Raw genomic sequence first — 16378 nt, 5'->3', positions numbered from 1 at the left:
GCACAATACAAACTCAACAATTCTTCTGTAGCTGAACTATGTTTTATATGGCCCTTTGCGGCCCTTTCTGCACCAATGTGTTCTAGAAATTCCAGATATAACTTGCTTCTGCTATTGATATAGTTTTGTCATGTAATTTGATGGGGTCTGCTGACCTGACAAGTACCCACACAAAATACCAAGCACTGTAACTCTGCGTCTCACCCAAAATGAAACAGGAAAATGAAATACTACTGAAGTGGATACTATCAAATTGTTTTAAACATAAACTGAAAATAATTTTATGCCTTTATATTAGTAAAACGCCTACATACAGGTGGTCCTGCCGTTTAAAAGCCTTGCTGCAGATTTTACAGATGTATTTCCGTTCCTGGCTGTGAGTCAGGTTATGTTTGCTAAGAGAGCTGGCACTGCTAAACACCTTCCCACAGAGACTGCAATCCAGGACAGGGTTTTGAGAAGAGCTGTGCTGATGCTTCCCTTTCCTGGTACTACCAGAACGGGACTTGCCTTCTTGTTCAACTTCTTTAGGTGCTGTTGGGACTGGAAGCCCCAATTCTAAATAAAGGGTGAAAGTTATACTCATTAGATTACACACAGTGTAGTATTTAGCTACCCCAAAAATATAAGGTTTCTTAGATTTCCCTTTTTTAATTACCCTAATATTTTTGCTGGGAGCCTAGTTAAAGGGTAGGATAACTAATATAAACATGATGCATCAGTTTTATGTCTAACAATGTAACCTGTGATATGCAACACCTAGTTCAGGCCTATGTTCTCATACAGCTCTGACAATGCATCTTAGTTGCGGCTTGATATTTTAATCCTAAATCTCTTGAGTAGAGTCAAGTGTGCTGATTTCTGCCACAATGGTTTCCCCCTTTTGGGAAAAAAAGGGACAAAGGAGACTTTTCTCAATTATTTTGCCTTTATTGTGACCTAAGCAAGTTTATACTGTCTTCATAAATCTAAGATTCATTACCTATGAAATAGAATGAAATTCTGGAATATATCACCCTCTTTCCTATGAGCTGGCCTAATCAGTTAAATAAGATATGCACCAAATTTTATCAGAAAACTTGTATCATTCCCTTATTTGAACACTCCCAGTTGTACCTTTTCATTTTTTCTGTCTTCAAAGTTAAGCTATTGCATGATCACTGATTTGCATTAGCAGTGATGCTACCCTGTTCTTTTAATAACAATATTTTACTAAAGACATTCCCATTTTAATTTCTAATTGCAAATTTTGGAGAAAGTTCATTCTGCTAAATCCATTTCCCAGAGAACCAAGAATTAAACAGTATGTCTCTTTTATGCTTCAGTGAAAGCTTGTAATGTAGATGTTATCAGCATATTTAGCAAATCTATCTTTGTAATTTCTTTGAATTTTCCATTTGCAGCATGCGAGCAAGTTGCACGTGATTTGAACACTATATATTCCCAGCCTCGGGACAATTTTAAGGTGAAATAGTCCTATTATAGTTAATATTACAATTATTACTAGTAACTATTTTCTATAGAGCTATACATTTGCATGACAAATTACAAGACAAATAAAGACAACTGGCAAAATTTTCAAAAGCAACTAAGAAACCTATGTTTCATTTTCTAAAGGCAATTGAAAATTAGATTTTGGTTGCTAGTCACTTAGGCCATGTCTTCACTAAATGGAAGATCGCTGCTGCCATGATCAATCTTCCGGAGTTCAATTTAGCAAGTCTAGTTAAGACTTGCTACATCGAACTCAGAGGGCGCCCTCATCCCTCAGTGGCTGGTACTTCTGCTTCTGTGAGAAGTAAGGGAAGCTGACGGGAGCTGACGGGAACCTTCGGCTGGGGGGGACAGCGTGGAAACTCGAGACAAGGTACAACAACTCCAGCTATGTAATTAAAATAGCTGGAGTTGTCTATCTTGATTCAACGTTACCTTTTAATGAAGACTTGGCCTTAGTGTCATTTGAAAATGTTACCCAATGTCCCTGCCACAATGAGATTATCACTAGATTTACTTCAGCGTCTAAATTAAACTATTGAAGAATTGTAGTTACACTGAACTGTAAAAGGACATCCTCGTCACAACCCTGCAAAATTATAACCAAAGGAGATTCCAATGTACTCACCACACAAAGAAGGCTGTGGGCCAAAGTCAGACTCATCAAAGAGTTTAACAAAATCACAATCCTTCACAGAATACAAAGACAGTGCATCTAAATTGTCCTCCAAAGTGTCATTAGCCATATCTGCAGCTGAAAGGTTAGGATCTATATCTAGGCTGCTCAGACCAGTATACATTATGTCTCCTGTCTCTGAACACAGTTTAAGGTTGAGAGTGTCACTACAGTTCAGCCCTTGACTCTCTGAAAATCCAGGAATATGCATCTCTGATTGGATGAAGTTTTCATCAGTGAGGTGGTACTGGTCCATGTTTATCCACCTTTAAGGTCTGATCAGGGACTATGCTTTTGTTTCTGATAAACTAGGGCAAGACTCAGAGCTTGAAAAATGCATTAGTGTATATAGCAATATTCCTAAACAGAAGGGAAAAGGGAAAAGTTAGAGAATAGAGATGAACAGAGAATACACTCTAAAAATTAAAGCAAAACCACTATTGATGTACACCCATATGCAATCCTTATCATATAGGACTCAGGATAAATACTTCTGGTTTGTATTTTAGATGGAAATATGAGTTCAAATTAAAAGTGTTTTCGAACAATTGGAACTTTGCATGTGCAGCAGTTTAACCCACACTGATCATCGCGAACAGGTGTAGCAGAATTCATATTTTTAAAAATATATTTTTAATGAATACTGATGTTTATGTTTAAGCATTTTAAAAATGTTTATCAATTTAAATTTTCACAGTTGCACAAAATTGTTAGTTTTAAGCATTATTTTCTATTTTTATTTATTTAATTTTTCGTAAATGCGAGAAAATATGGGGGGCTAAATCAATAACTATTTAAAGATAGGATATGTTGAGATTCAAAAAGTTTGTTTTATACAATTAAAACACAATCTGTCAAAATCATATAAATCAAAGCACACAAAATGCATATTCTTAAATCAAACTCTAATATGCTCTCAAACAGCCATTTTCTTACTTTTTCTATGCATAAATTTCAGTTATCAATGGAATATTTGTCATAGGTTTATTATGTATGTAAGGTGAAAGTGAAATTTACCAGTAAAAATCTAATCCTTCCAAGATTAGTCATGAACATGAACATGGTGAGAAAGTTTAATCTCTATTATATTATTTTAGGAAATGCAACCTGCAGAAAAGATATTCAAATCAAGTTTGTGCACTGTATATAAAAAACATTATAAACAATTGCACTCCGTTAAATGCCAAATCAATGCATGTATCAGAACTCTGAATTATCCATGGAACATGCAACTCCTTACAATCACCCAGTTCTGCTGCAAGCATGAAAAATGTTCCCATTTATTCACTACATCATTTCAAAAAGTTCCGTGAATTACATGTATTTCACTGGGGTCAAAAGATTCCCATAAAAATATCCCTGTTGATATGTTTGTAACTTACGATACTATATGCCTAGAAAAAAAAAGTCTAGAGTACAGGATCTGCAGAGAGGTGAATTTCATCCAGTCTGCACCATCTCTCCAACAGAACATATGCATCTCAGAAGTACAATTTCCACAATCAACACAAAAACAGATTCTGCATATCTGAAAATAAAGAATTTCCTCACAGTACTCCTACCAAGGCAATAATATTTTCAAGGAATAGGTTTAAATCATATAGGAGATAAAATAATAAAAATGATGTGATTTTTGTTACAACTTCTTCTGTTTAGCTTTGTATATATTGGGTATGCTTCCTTTGTTTTCTACTTTCATATCTTGAATAACAGGAAAAATATTTAAGTCCTTTCCCACCCCCAATTTTTAAGTAATATTTTCATTTTAAGATCAAATATATTAAATTTCTTTCTCTCCCTCTCTATAGTTTTCTTTGTTTTAAAAGACAAAGAAGGTTGGAAAACTGATTCTATTAAATTATTACAAAAAATAATGCGACTAAAATTACATCCAACACTTCCATAATGGATCTTGCTGTTCAAGCAAACCTAATTTAAATCACTGGGAATTTCTGCTAAAATAAGGATGTAACAGGGACAAAGACTTCAGAAAAAAATAAAGACAATACTTCATTTTGTTAAATCAAGGGCACCCAAATTTGCAGAACTGGGGGTAAAACTAACTTCTACTTCTATTTGTAGAATGCCCCTCATGATAGCATTTAATGCCCAGCAATGCAAAATGTATGCTTAACTTTATGTACATTGGTCCCTTTGACTTCAGTGAAGCTACTTACATACATAAAGTTAAGCACATATGTAAGATCAGGGCCTAAATTTGCCAGAAGCAAAAGTACTGTAGCTAATTTACAGATAAAGGTCCCAAACATGAAGGCATTTATATCGACAAAGCTACTCACGTAAACTTGGCCTCAATCACATCAGGTTTTTAAATTAACAATAACACACAGAGCACTAATAATCTACTGATGCTCTAATCTATGTTGTTAGATTAAAAGCTCACTGCTTGCATTAGCCAACAATCAAAACCTGGAGTTGACTGATTTTGTCTTCACATTGTTACAGGTAGAGGCAGCTCTGGATTGCATTTTAGAACTCTTCAATCCACAGGCTGAAATGTTAGGATTGTGATCTGTTGGGTCAAAAGAATTGAGAGAATTTCAGTTCTCACAATATTTTTTTAATTCATCCTTTTAAAAATGGGGTATTAAGGAAATAAAATATCCTTAATATCCAGAACATCATTTATAATGTGTGGGGGAATGTTAAATTCTTTTTAACATGTTGTCTTTAAGGGCTGAAGACTAATAAATACATTATAATGGCAAAGCATTTGGAATTTTTGTTGTGGGGGTCTGAATTGCTTATGAGTAAGGAGAAAGAGCCTTATATTATAACCAGGGGAGATGTTAGTGGGTTGTAACTAGACAGTCAACGCAGCATGATAATGGGAGCATAGGATATTAGGGACAGAGAATCTTAGGTCACTGAATTTATGCTGTAACAAAGAAAGATCCTGAGATTACCCTAAAGTATGACCTCCTCATTCTTTTCTGAAGAATAAGAAGGGTGGTGGCACCTTTCCTAGGCTGAATTGAGGTGAAAGAACTTAATATTAACTGGCCAATGAACTAAACTAGTTGAATAAACTCAGCTGAAGACAGTATTCTTTGCACCTGAAGAGGTTATTGCTGTCAATATCTGGTTTAGCATATCAGCAAATTCTGGTTTTAGGTGCTTAGTTGGCAACTTCCACCAGTCTGATTGTTTTACTTTAAACTTCAATAGCAAACGTGCTTCTTGAATTATTTGTATTTAGTTTAAATGATTTTAATTTAGTAAATGTGTATGTCTTAATATAGGTTGAACATTTCAATTTTAATTTTCAATGGGTTTATTTTTTAAAAAGAAAAATGCATTTAAGTAAATACATCTGATTTCAATTTCAAAAGAATAAAAAAATGTTTAAATCACTTTTTATCCACTCTGACCCCTGGCCCTGTGAGAGATGAAAAGGAGGGAGGAGTCAGCCAGCCTCTGGCAAGGAGGGGGGATTGTTTTCTAGCTCTAGGCCCAAATGGGTTGGGACAATGCTCCTGGCACTGTGAGGATGGGGAAGACTGCTGTCCATGGTAGCAAAGGGAGGGGAGAGTTCCTGTTTGGGTAGAGACTACCTGTCCGGAGGGATGCAAAGGGACTGATATTACCCCTGGGGAGTTGCTCCTGGCTCTGGTGGTAGGACTCTGTGGGTTCCTTCCCCTGGTGGGGATAAGGCTGCTGCTCAAATTGGGAAGGGGGATGCTGCTCCTGACCCTTGTAGGATGGATACTGGACTATGATGGAGGGGTATCCTGGCCCCTGGAGGGAATAACTCCCTCCCTATGAGGGATGCCCCTAAGAATGTGTGGGACATCCCTACCCATGATGGGGATGGTGATCCCAACTGTGATGGGAATAGGGTGTCCCTCCACCTAGGGAGATGGGAGGGGGTCCCTGCCTATCATGGGAGTGATCTCCGCCCCAAACATATGGGCAGGGGAATTCCCAACTGTGCTGAGGGTGAGGGGGCAGAGAGGTCCCTGAGTGATGTGAGGGTCCCGGGCCCTGGAGGTGATGAGTGTGGAGGGCTTCCTGTCCATAATGGACGGGAGACTTCCTGCCATTGGCGGGGATGGGTGGGGGAGTACTTGTTCCCACAGAGAGGGGGGGTCCCTGCCCTAGTGGGTAGGGTGGGAGGTCCCTGTCTGTAATGAAGAATCCTGGAGGTGGCTGGCAGGGGAGGATGAATGGGAGTCCTTAACTGGGCCGGGGGTCCCATCCCTAGGGTGGGGGGGTCCCTACACCTGGCGAGGGGGTGTCCCTGCCCAGGATAGGGGGGCACTGCCCTGAGAAGTGGGACGCTGCCCAGGAAGGCGGGGGTTGTTGCCCAGGGAAAGGGGGGCACTGCCCCGGGGCGAGGGGCTGCCCTGGGGAAGGGGGTCTGTCCCGGGCGGGGGGGCTGCCCTGGGGAAGGGAGGGCTGTCCCAGGGGGGGGGCTGCCCTGGGGAAGGGGGGGCTGTCCCGGGCGGGGGGGGGCTGCCCTGGGGAGGGGGGGGGCTGTCCCGGGCGGGGGGGGGGGCTGCCCTGGGGAGGGGGGGCTGTCCCGGGAAGGGGGGGCTGCCCTGGGGAGGGGGGGGCTGTCCCAGGCGGGGGGGGCTGCCCTGGGGAAGGGGGGGCTGCCCTGGGGAAGGGGGGGCTGTCCCGGGCTGCCCTGGGGAGGGGGGGGGCTGTCCCGGGCGGGGGGGGGCTGCCCTGGGGGGGGGGCTGTCCTAGGGAAGGGGGGGCTGTCCCGGGCGGGGGGGCTGTCCCGGGCTGCCCTGGGGAGGGGGGGCTGTCCCGGGCGGGGGGGGGGCTGCCCTGGGGAAGGGGGGGCTGTCCTGGGGTGGGGGGGCTGCCCTGGGGAAGGGGGGGCTGCCCTGGGAGGGGGAGGCTGTCCCGGGCGGGGGGGGCTGTCCCGGGCTACCCTGGGGAGGGGGGGGGGCTGCCCTGGGAGGGGGGGGCTGTCCTGGGGAAGGGGGGGCTGTCCCAGGCGGGGGGGGCTGCCCTGGGGAGGGGGGGGCTGTCCCGGGCTGCCCTGGGAGGGGGGGGCTGTCCCGGGCGGGGGGGCTGCCCTGGGGAAGGGGGGGCTGTCCCGGGCTGCCCTGGGGAGGGGGGGCTGCCCTGGGAGGGGGGGGCTGTCCTGGGGAAGGGGGGGCTGCCCTGGGGAGGGGGGGGGGTGTCCCGGGCTGCCCTGGGAGGGGGGGGCTGTCCCGGGCGGGGGGGCTGTCCCGGGCTGCCCTGGGGAGGGGGGGGCTGTCCCGGGCGGGGGGGGCTGCCCTGGGCGGGGGGGGCTGCCCTGGGGAAGGGGGGGCTGTCCCGGGCTGCCCTGGGGAGGGGGGGGCTGCCCTGGGAGGGGGGGGCTGTCCTGGGGAAGGGGGGGCTGTCCCAGGCGGGGGGGGCTGCCCTGGGGAGGGGGAGGGGTGTCCCGGGCTGCCCTGGGAGGGGGGGGCTGTCCCGGGCGGGGGGGCTGCCCTGGGGAAGGGGGGGCTGTCCCAGGCGGGGGGGGCTGCCCTGGGGAGGGGGGGGGTGTCCCGGGCTGCCCTGGGAGGGGGGGGCTGTCCCGGGCGGGGGGGCTGCCCTGGGGAAGGGGGGGCTGTCCCGGGCTGCCCTGGGGAGGGGGGGGCTGCCCTGGGGAAGGGGGGGCTGTCCCGGGCTGCCCTGGGGAGGGGGGGGCTGTCCCGGGCGGGGGGGGCTGCCCTGGGAGGGGGGGCTGTCCCGGGCGGGGGGGGCTGCCCTGGGGAGGGGGGGGCTGCCCTGGGGAAGGGGGGGCTGTCCCGGGCTGCCCTGGGGAGGGGGGGCTGCCCTGGGAGGGGGGGGTCGCTGCGAATCGCAGCCGCCGCCTGAGGGGAGCGAGCCGCGCACGGGAACCAGCAACTTTACCCGTCGCCTCGCGCCCTTCTCGCCCGCTCCCGGCACGCGGCGCCGCCCCGCCCCGCCCCGCGGTCACGTGACGCCGGGCTGGGCGGGAAACGGGGCCGAGCGGCGGCGCCATTTTGTGAGAGGCAGAAACGAGGCGTTCTGGGGCGGGGAGGGGTGAGAACCCGGGAGAGGAGGTGTGAGGGGAGGGGCACGTGGAGGGGAAGGGCATGCGGGACGGGGGAGGGGCGAGCAGGTGTGAGGGGAGGGGCACGTGGAGGTGAGGGGTGAGGAGGTGTGAGGGGAGGGGCACGTGGAGGGGAAGGGCATGCGGGACGGGGGAGGGGCGAGCAGGTGTGAGGGGAGGGGCACGTGCAGGTGAGGGGTGAGGAGGTGTGAGGGGAGGGGCACGTGGAGGGGAAGGGCATGCAGGACGGGGAGGGGCGAGGAGGTGTGAGGGGAGAGGCAAGTGGAGGGGAGGGGCATGCAGGACGGGGAGGGGCAAGGAGGTGTGAGGGGAGAGGCAAGTGGAGGGGAGGGGCATGCGGGTCGGGGGAGGGGCAAGGAGGTGTGAGGGGAGAGGCAAGTGGAGGGGAGGGGCATACGGGTCGGGGGAGGGGTGAGGAGGTGTGAGGAGAGAGGCAAGTGGAGAGGAGGGTGGGAAGGGGAAGAGCTTGGAGGAGGGACATAGGGGCCAGGGGGGAGGGGAGAGAAGGCAGGAGAGGGAGGGAAGGGAGAAGTGGAGTGGGGGGTAATGGAGGGGGAGACGATGGGGAGGGGGCGGTGAGAGGAGGGCAGGATACATGCAAAGGTGGGAGGCTATGAGGGGACAGATGGCGGATGCGTGAGTGGGAGGAGAGACATGAGGGTGTTGAGAGGAGGAGGTGTTGTGGGAGGGGGAGGTGTGATGAAGAGAGGGGGAGAATTGTGAAGGGGAGCTTGGGAGAGACATATGGGAAGGTGCAGGTGGAGGAGTGAGAGTAAGTGTTTGGGGAGTGGGACCTGTGAGGGAGGAGTATGGAGACAGACTAGTTGTGGGGGGGTGGGGGGGAGGTAGGAACCATGCAAAAAGGAAGAAGCCCAAAGAAGGAAGGGGTTGGTTAGGGGTGGGGATGGAAATATGAGGGGGCTATAGAGGGAAATGTAAGGCGAGGGAGGAGGTTTATGAGACGGGAGGCAGAAAGTGTAACAGCACAGTTTGGAGAAAGTGTGAGAAAAGTGGAGAAAAAGCAGGTGAGACGGTGCTGTGACTGTTTCCTCACTCCTCCCTCCCTTCCCAAAGGTGGCTCATTTAGTTGTGAATTGAACATCTTTCTAAAGCTATAGCACATCACAAACCAGAAAAAAAAAGAAAAATGTGATGAATTTACCCCAATTTTAAGCAGGTGCACTGATTCTAATAATGGTTTTTGGACTTTTTACTCTGCATATGGTAGGGGTTTGCTCTTGGTAGGACATTTTACTCTGCGTATGGTAGGGGTTTGCAACTACACTCTTGGCTAAAAAGGAAGCAGATCACTAGTCCAGGCAAGGCTATAGAGAGGAAGACTCCTCTGTTGTGGGCATGTGATTCCAATGTCTCATGGTGTTACAGAGTAAAGTGTTGCAGGAGATGAGGAGAGTTGTACCATGCCTAACCATGATTGCCAACAAGTGTGGTTAACTGACATGGTAATGAAACTGAGCCTGAAACAGGACTACCCCAGTGCCTTGTGTAGTTATGAACAGTAGTGCAAAGGATAAATAAAATGCTATCACATAAAAATGATACCTCTTTCTACAAAGTGACATAGGGTTACATAGCTACATGGGGTGTAAGGGTGTGGGAAGCCAAGCCTAATGTTTTTATTCATGATCAGAGTTATTAACCTTTGTGTGCTAATGTAATTTTCATTGGGGTGTTACAATTCTATCTACTAAAACTCTTTTTGCAGTTTCATTTGAAGAAATAGCTGGTGTATTCTATCCCATAGAGGTTGCATTTCAGTAGAAAGCTGTGTGCATACTAATCAGTGAGCTAAAACTGGCATTAAATTGGTATTCAATATTACATGTTTGACAAGTGATCACAGCTTTGGTTTTATATTTTCAACAGCTAGCCCTTCATACTGTAAATTTCTCTAATGTACTTTGGTTTTCAGCTTAAAACATTCAGGCTGAAACATCACCAGGAGAGATGTGAACTTCCACCATTTACCTTAATACAGTATTAAGTTAATTTAATTTATTTCAGTTAAAATTCAAATGCTAATCATGACCAGTCAAATAAAGAACAATGTTAAATGTATCAGCATTTGAACAAACACATCAAGTTACTGCACTTACTATAACAGGGCCTATTATAGTCTACCATTTCCATGGTTATGGAAACATTCCATGTCAATAAAGCTGCAAGTTTAGAACAGGAAAATAATCAAATATCCTTTTGATTATGTAATTGTGACATTTGCTGCTATCCATTGCAATTAAATAAACGTAGATTTCAAAGTACTATTAGCAGAATAGATCTGGGATTGCCATGATGAGGTTGGCAAGATTATGTGGCATTTTTATATAAAATCCATTTTGAACTGATATAAATGACTACACAAGGTGAAGGGTTGTCCTGATTCAGATCCGGTTTCGTTACTGTGTCAGCTAACCACAATTGCTGGCAATCATGTTCAGACATGGTACAACTCTGTCAAGTAGGTTAGGATGAGAGTGACTCCCCTGAACTTGAGAATGCATGGAGAGGCCCCAGGCTTCCTATCTCTAGCTCAGGTAATCAAGCTGAAAGCCTTAAAAAGTGGCTAGACAGATTTCAGGAGAAAGCAGATGACAGCTTACTCTGGAAGCTGGGAAGAGAGCTTTGGAAATATGGCATGTCCTGTTCATGGTTTTTTTTTTAATGTTTTTGTTTGATTTGGTGTTTAAAGCCTGTTCATCTGAACAAAGGGAAAGTGGCCAGAGATGTTATTAACCTGCTTTAGTATTGGCTCCACCAGAAAACATGCCCATAAACTTGCAACTCAAAAAAAGTCCAGGTTTTTTGAACCATATGAACCCTGCCTCTAATATACTACATACAAAACTATGTGTGTAAGACAGATCTCAATAATTACATTTTATGTTTATATAGAGAGAGATATTCAGGACAGAGAATATCTAATTTAAAAATATATATCATTTAAATGTTTTTCCTGTCAAGTTAGAAATTAGAGGCCAAATTTATTTCTAGTTCGGCTCCAAACCGGACCTGAATTTGTCTCTATCTATATTTAAAATGTTCCTTTTTTTCTGATGTAACCAGTGCTAGAGATGTAAAATTCCAATGAACCAGGTAACCCATTAAATGGTAGGTTAACCTAATGTTTAACTGGTTAAGTGACTAAGAAGGATCCCAGGAGGGAGAATCGTTCTGGCACGGGACTATAGGTAGGGCTGCTCCCAGGGAACCAGTTAATTGTTACCTGATAGCATCACTGAGGAAGGGTAATGCTTATTGGGTAACCAGTTACCCCTTCACATGCCTAATAACCAGTGAGATTATTAAAACCAGTGCTTTTTTTGTGCTGGTAGTGCCCACAATGGCGTACTGTCACCTATTTTCCCAGCCCACAGAAAAAGAATGGGATTTTCCCTGAACATACTGGCACCTGTTTCCTGGGGCAGCTCGGCTCCTGACGGAAGCCTTCTTGGGACGCGCGGCATTTTTTTCCCCCGGCTCCCAATGCAGCACTATGGCTCTTAAAGGGGCCGTGACCACATTTCAGCCCCCGACATGAGGCTGGTTTTTTTGCTCAACAAGTTTGCCCCAGAGTACCTACACCTTTTCCCTTACAAAAAAAGCACTGATTAAAATTCAAGAGATTTTAAATGTCTTGTTTGACATCAATCATTACGTTGTTAGTTTTCTTTCTGTACTTCATTTGGATTGGAACAAAGTCAATCAGTTACCTTCTAGCGGTTGATTCTCATTTTTTAGCAAAATGCTGTCATATTTGATTTGCATACTTACAAAAAAATGTTTGAGTTCAAAAGACATTTTAATGGGCATTTTCTGCGTGTGGGTGTGTGTACTGAACCTTCAACCGATGGAGCTCATATTCTATGACACCGTTGGTGAGCGACTAAGCCAATGCTTGTTTGGCAAATCTGATTATAGAGGTCACATCAAAATCTGCCCTCTGTAGATGTTGTGAACTCTTCAGATCCTGCACTTTTCCTGTAATGTCTGGATACATTGACTCTTGAAGTGTTTGAGAGCCTGTTCAATAGTTTACTGCCAGAATAGTCTATCCTGAGCTATGATTTCCAGGTCATCGGGAGATACAGCACTTGACTTCACATTGGCCTTTAAAATATCTTTATAATGCTTATAATAACCACCAATAACAGAGTGCTTTCTATGAACAAGCTGGTCATAGAAGACCATCTTCAGCATCCATATATCATCTGTTCTCATGACATCACCATGAAACTGTTTTGTTCATAAACATTGCTTCCATGCCCATGACATCACACAGCCTGAGGACCTCTTTGTTAGGAATTTTGTCCCACCAATCTTCCTGAGGTAGCACACAGGGGCAGATGACCGTTTTGCAGGGCCCTGGGCAGCATAATTCCGTGGAGCCCCCCCTTTGCCACGGCGCATGCGCAGTGACGCTATGCGCATGCGCAGCGGTGCCACGGCGCATGCGCGGGGCTTTCTGAAGCGCGGGGCCCGGGGCAGCCGCCCCGTTCGCCCTGCCCTATATCCGTCCCTGGCAGCACATATGAAATTGATCGAGATTCAAAATGTGACAGTGATATATGGTCAATGACTCTGAGTGATACAGCAGGCTATTCAGGACAACTGCCTGATAAACTTCATACAAAAGTAACAATTTATCACTGTGGTCATTCCATAAGCACTTGGTCAGTATTCTGAAGGCAGCACTGGCTGTGGCTAGTCAAGCAGATACATCATTATTATCATCATACACAGGGCTTGGCGAGCCGCGCAAGCCCTGCTCACCAGCCGTGCTGTCGAAGAAGAGCCGAACCCGGCTCTTCCAGGTTGTAATCTACTCGCCACAGGCGAGTAGATTACATAGATTGTCAAGCCCTGATCATATATATATTTCCAGTGAATAAGAAGAAATGTTTTTATATATATTCACATATGCTGTATATATGAAAGTAGTTTTTCTCATTAGATTTTGTAAAACTTTTTAAAGTAAATTTTAAACTTTGTGTTTAAACTATTAGGAAGAAGAGTGAGTACCAACTATGTAAACAAAAAGAGCCAGGATCTTGTGTTTTCCTGGAAACTCTGCCATAGACTTACTGAAAGGCCATGGATGAGTTACTTAATTGTTCTTTGCTTCAGTTTGTCCTTTCATAAAAAGAGTATTCTATTGACCTATCTTAATGGGGAGCTGCAAGGTTTAATGAACTAATGTTTGTTATAATTATTAGAAATCTTCAGGTCTAGCAAAGGGAAAATACCATTATTATTTATAAGTATTCTTTAATTAATACCATTCTATTCCTTCCCAAATGTAATTCTTTTTACTATTATTCTAGAGAACTGATGCAATTTTAATTTTGCTGGGATAACCTTCTGTCCCAGAATGTTTTTTAAGGCCATTATTGCTCCCTCTGTAACCATGAAAAAGCTCTATTACCTATAATATAGTCCAGGTCATGCAGAGAGAGGAGTCATCTGCAGTCACCTGAATCACAGTAAAATAACTTAGAAGAGAAAAGAAAAGGAAAAAAATCAAAGAACTGAAAGAAAGTAGCCTACAGTGCTTTTAAAACTGCAGTGATCCAATATCCACTGACTGTTACTGACTGTTACTGTAATCTATTGGTTAAAGCAGATCATTGAATTAGATAATTTGAATTTATAATTAAATGCTTAGTCTTCATGTGAGATCCCTTCTCGTATGAGTTTCCCTAATAAACTAGGATGTTAGAGTATTAGAGGTGTCGAGCAGTTTATTTTTTGCAGTTTAAAATAAACAAACAAACAAAAATGCTTTTTTGAGACAGTGACAGAGAGTCCCAGCCCCACACTGGAGAAGCAGGCTTAACTAGACACACCTGGCTGAGGAAGTCCTGTCCCTGCACTCTTGCTGGGCATGGTCAGACTGCAGCTAAAGTATAAAGGCCTGGAGAGAGGCTCAGTCTGGGCTGGCTGTGGAGGAGGAAAGAGGTATTGCCAGGGTTCCTGGAGGCAAACCACCAATGGGACCAGACATAGAAACCAGCTAGCGAGACATCAGAGACACTGCTGAGGAACTGGAGGAAAGACCCTGCAAGGGGCCTGGTGGAGATTGGTAGGAAGTTACCCAGGCAGGAGGTTAAATCCCAAGGAACTTGGTGTGTTGCGGAAGGATTCCCTGCCAAGTTAGTGGTGGACCACACCACTGTTATTAGGGCCCTGGGCTGGCACCCAGTGAAGTAGGGAGGGCCCAAATCCCTCTGCCCCCTCCTCAATCCCCAACCCATGGGCCTGCACCCGCTTTTACTGACTCCTGCTGCTAGGTCGCACTACTCCAGTGAGAGAGGTGCTTGGCATTGACTCCAGCCGCTACGCCATAGCAAGAGGGCTGTGTGGTTAAGACAGCAGCTGAATTACTATATGCGTGGGGTTGGGGCGTGACTTCAAGAGCCCCAGGGACAAGACAGCACCTCCTGGGCACAGCACCCCATGACAACTGGTAGAGATTTCACCCTTGACATAAGGAGAAGAGTGAGCCGTAGAGAGATCAAGAGAAGGAGCTAGTAGGAAAAAATAAAAGTATCCCAGCAAGTTTTTTGAATGGTTATTGGAGAACCAGCAGAAACAGGCCGCCCAACAGCAGCAGCAATAGGCTCAGCTGTCCCAACAATCGGTCATCCAACAGCTACAGGCAGCCCAACAGCAGGAACAACAGCAGCTGCTGCTACTGGAGTCGGCCACCCAACAGTAGGCTCAACAGGTGCAACTGGTCCAGCAGATGGCAGCTCTGTGGCAGTCTGCACTGGCCTCTGTCCCTAATCTGACAGAGGATGGAGCCAAGGGCAATACGTCGAGGGTGCCCATATGCCTGAGCAAGATGAATCCCAGGGATGATCCAGAGGTGTACGTGGTTACCTTCAAGAGGGTCGCCACTGCCGCCCACTGGCCAGCTGAACTTTGGGCCACCATCTTTGCCCCCTATGTGACGAGAGCTGCCCAAACCACTTTCCAGAACTTAGACCCCAGGGAGGCGCTGGAATACCCCAAGGTGAAAGTGAGCCGTGAGACGTACTGCCAATGTTTATGCCAGGAAAGGTTCCTGCTGGTGGACAGGCCCAGGGCGGTAGCACAGTGGATCCAAGACTTTTGCTGTGATGGTTGGACCCCAAGCAGTGGTCTGAAGCTCAATAGCAGAGGTGGTGGCCCTACAGCAATTACTGCAGGTCCTGCCAAAAGGAGGCAAAGAACGGGTGCAATGACACACCCAAAGATGCTTGCCGCAACTGTCTGTTTAGCGGAGGATTATATGGCAGCTGAAAAGCCTGCAAAGCCAGACCAGAACCTGAATAAATGGCAGGTCAGGGGGCCCTGGAGGGTAAACGGAAGTGTGTGGCCCTCCTGCGCTGGGCCACCTCACAGCCCAGGACAACCCACCTAAATGAACCCGCTAGGGACACCACTGCCTGAGGAGGGATAGATGTTCCAATGGATTGGGAAGCTTCCCCCCAGGAGATTCCTGCTATGGCCAAAGGATACATTTCCAGAGTGATTGTCCCCTCATGGATTGCATTTATGGCCAAATGCTGGTGGTAGGGCAGAGAGCCTGCAAGAGAGACACGGCCAAGATAGTGGTGCCTGTCCAAATGAATGGAATGTACACCACTGCCCTAGTAGACTCTGGCTGTAGCCAAACCATTGTACTAGTGGGCGTGTTGTTTATGCCCGACCAACAGACCAGCTACAGCGCGTCCATGGGGAGGTGAGGTCCTCCCTGATGACCTGGGTAAAGCTAGAAGCCGGACATTGGGAAGGACTGTGTCAAGTCGTGGTGACTCCAAAACTGCCCTACTTGAGGGCAGGTCTGCTAGTACATCATCAATAGGCAGATTGCAGGACAACAACCCAGGTGAAGGACCCTATAGGCTCCGCAGACCCACCTGCCCCACCTCTTGCTGCCTCTTACAGCGGCCCTGGAGGGAGCTGTCTTAAAAGTCGGTTCCCCCCCAGCACTGGCTCTGTGGTGGCACCTGCCCTGCCTCTATATTGCTGCTTCTATCAGAGGTAGCAGCGCAGGGTGGTGGGGGTCAGGAGAGGTTGCCATGAAGCAGCCTCTGTCCACAGCAGTCCCAATCTCCCTGTGTACAGAGGCTGCTCCACATCCCATAGACAGCCTCTGTCTG

General features: G+C 47.0%; 2 protein-coding genes across 6 annotated transcripts in view; one reads left to right on the top strand and one right to left on the bottom strand.

The window, feature by feature from the left end:
* The window catches only part of ZNF541 (zinc finger protein 541), a 48605-nt gene extending 40490 nt beyond the window's left edge, over nt 1-8115 (bottom strand). The window contains exons 1-5 of one of the 5 annotated variants that reach the window (XM_075917982.1): nt 8030-8115; nt 4471-4703; nt 3188-3277; nt 2123-2530; nt 315-558 (exon numbers count right to left, since the gene is read on the bottom strand). In XM_075917982.1, coding sequence (XP_075774097.1) covers nt 315-558; nt 2123-2426 — 548 coding nt within the window. In that variant the 5' untranslated portion in view covers nt 2427-2530; nt 3188-3277; nt 4471-4703; nt 8030-8115. The remainder of the gene's footprint in view (nt 1-314; nt 559-2122; nt 2531-3187; nt 3278-4470; nt 4704-8029) is intronic. The other 4 variants (XM_075917984.1, XM_075917981.1, XM_075917983.1 and 1 more) reach the window with 4 other exon arrangements.
* Nucleotides 8116-9186: 1071 nt separating this feature from the next.
* The window catches only part of BICRA (BRD4 interacting chromatin remodeling complex associated protein), a 127889-nt gene continuing 120697 nt past the window's right edge, over nt 9187-16378 (top strand). Inside the window, exon 1 of the mRNA XM_075917967.1 lies at nt 9187-9238. The gene's annotated coding sequence lies outside the window, so the exon portion shown is untranslated. The remainder of the gene's footprint in view (nt 9239-16378) is intronic.

This window comes from Pelodiscus sinensis, unplaced genomic scaffold (assembly GCF_049634645.1).
Source record: "Pelodiscus sinensis isolate JC-2024 unplaced genomic scaffold, ASM4963464v1 ctg82, whole genome shotgun sequence".
In the NCBI taxonomy this organism is placed as follows: domain Eukaryota; kingdom Metazoa; phylum Chordata; order Testudines; family Trionychidae; genus Pelodiscus; species Pelodiscus sinensis.
The sequence above is the reverse complement of the archived record's forward strand: the minus strand, read 5'-3'. Positions and strand labels throughout refer to the sequence as shown.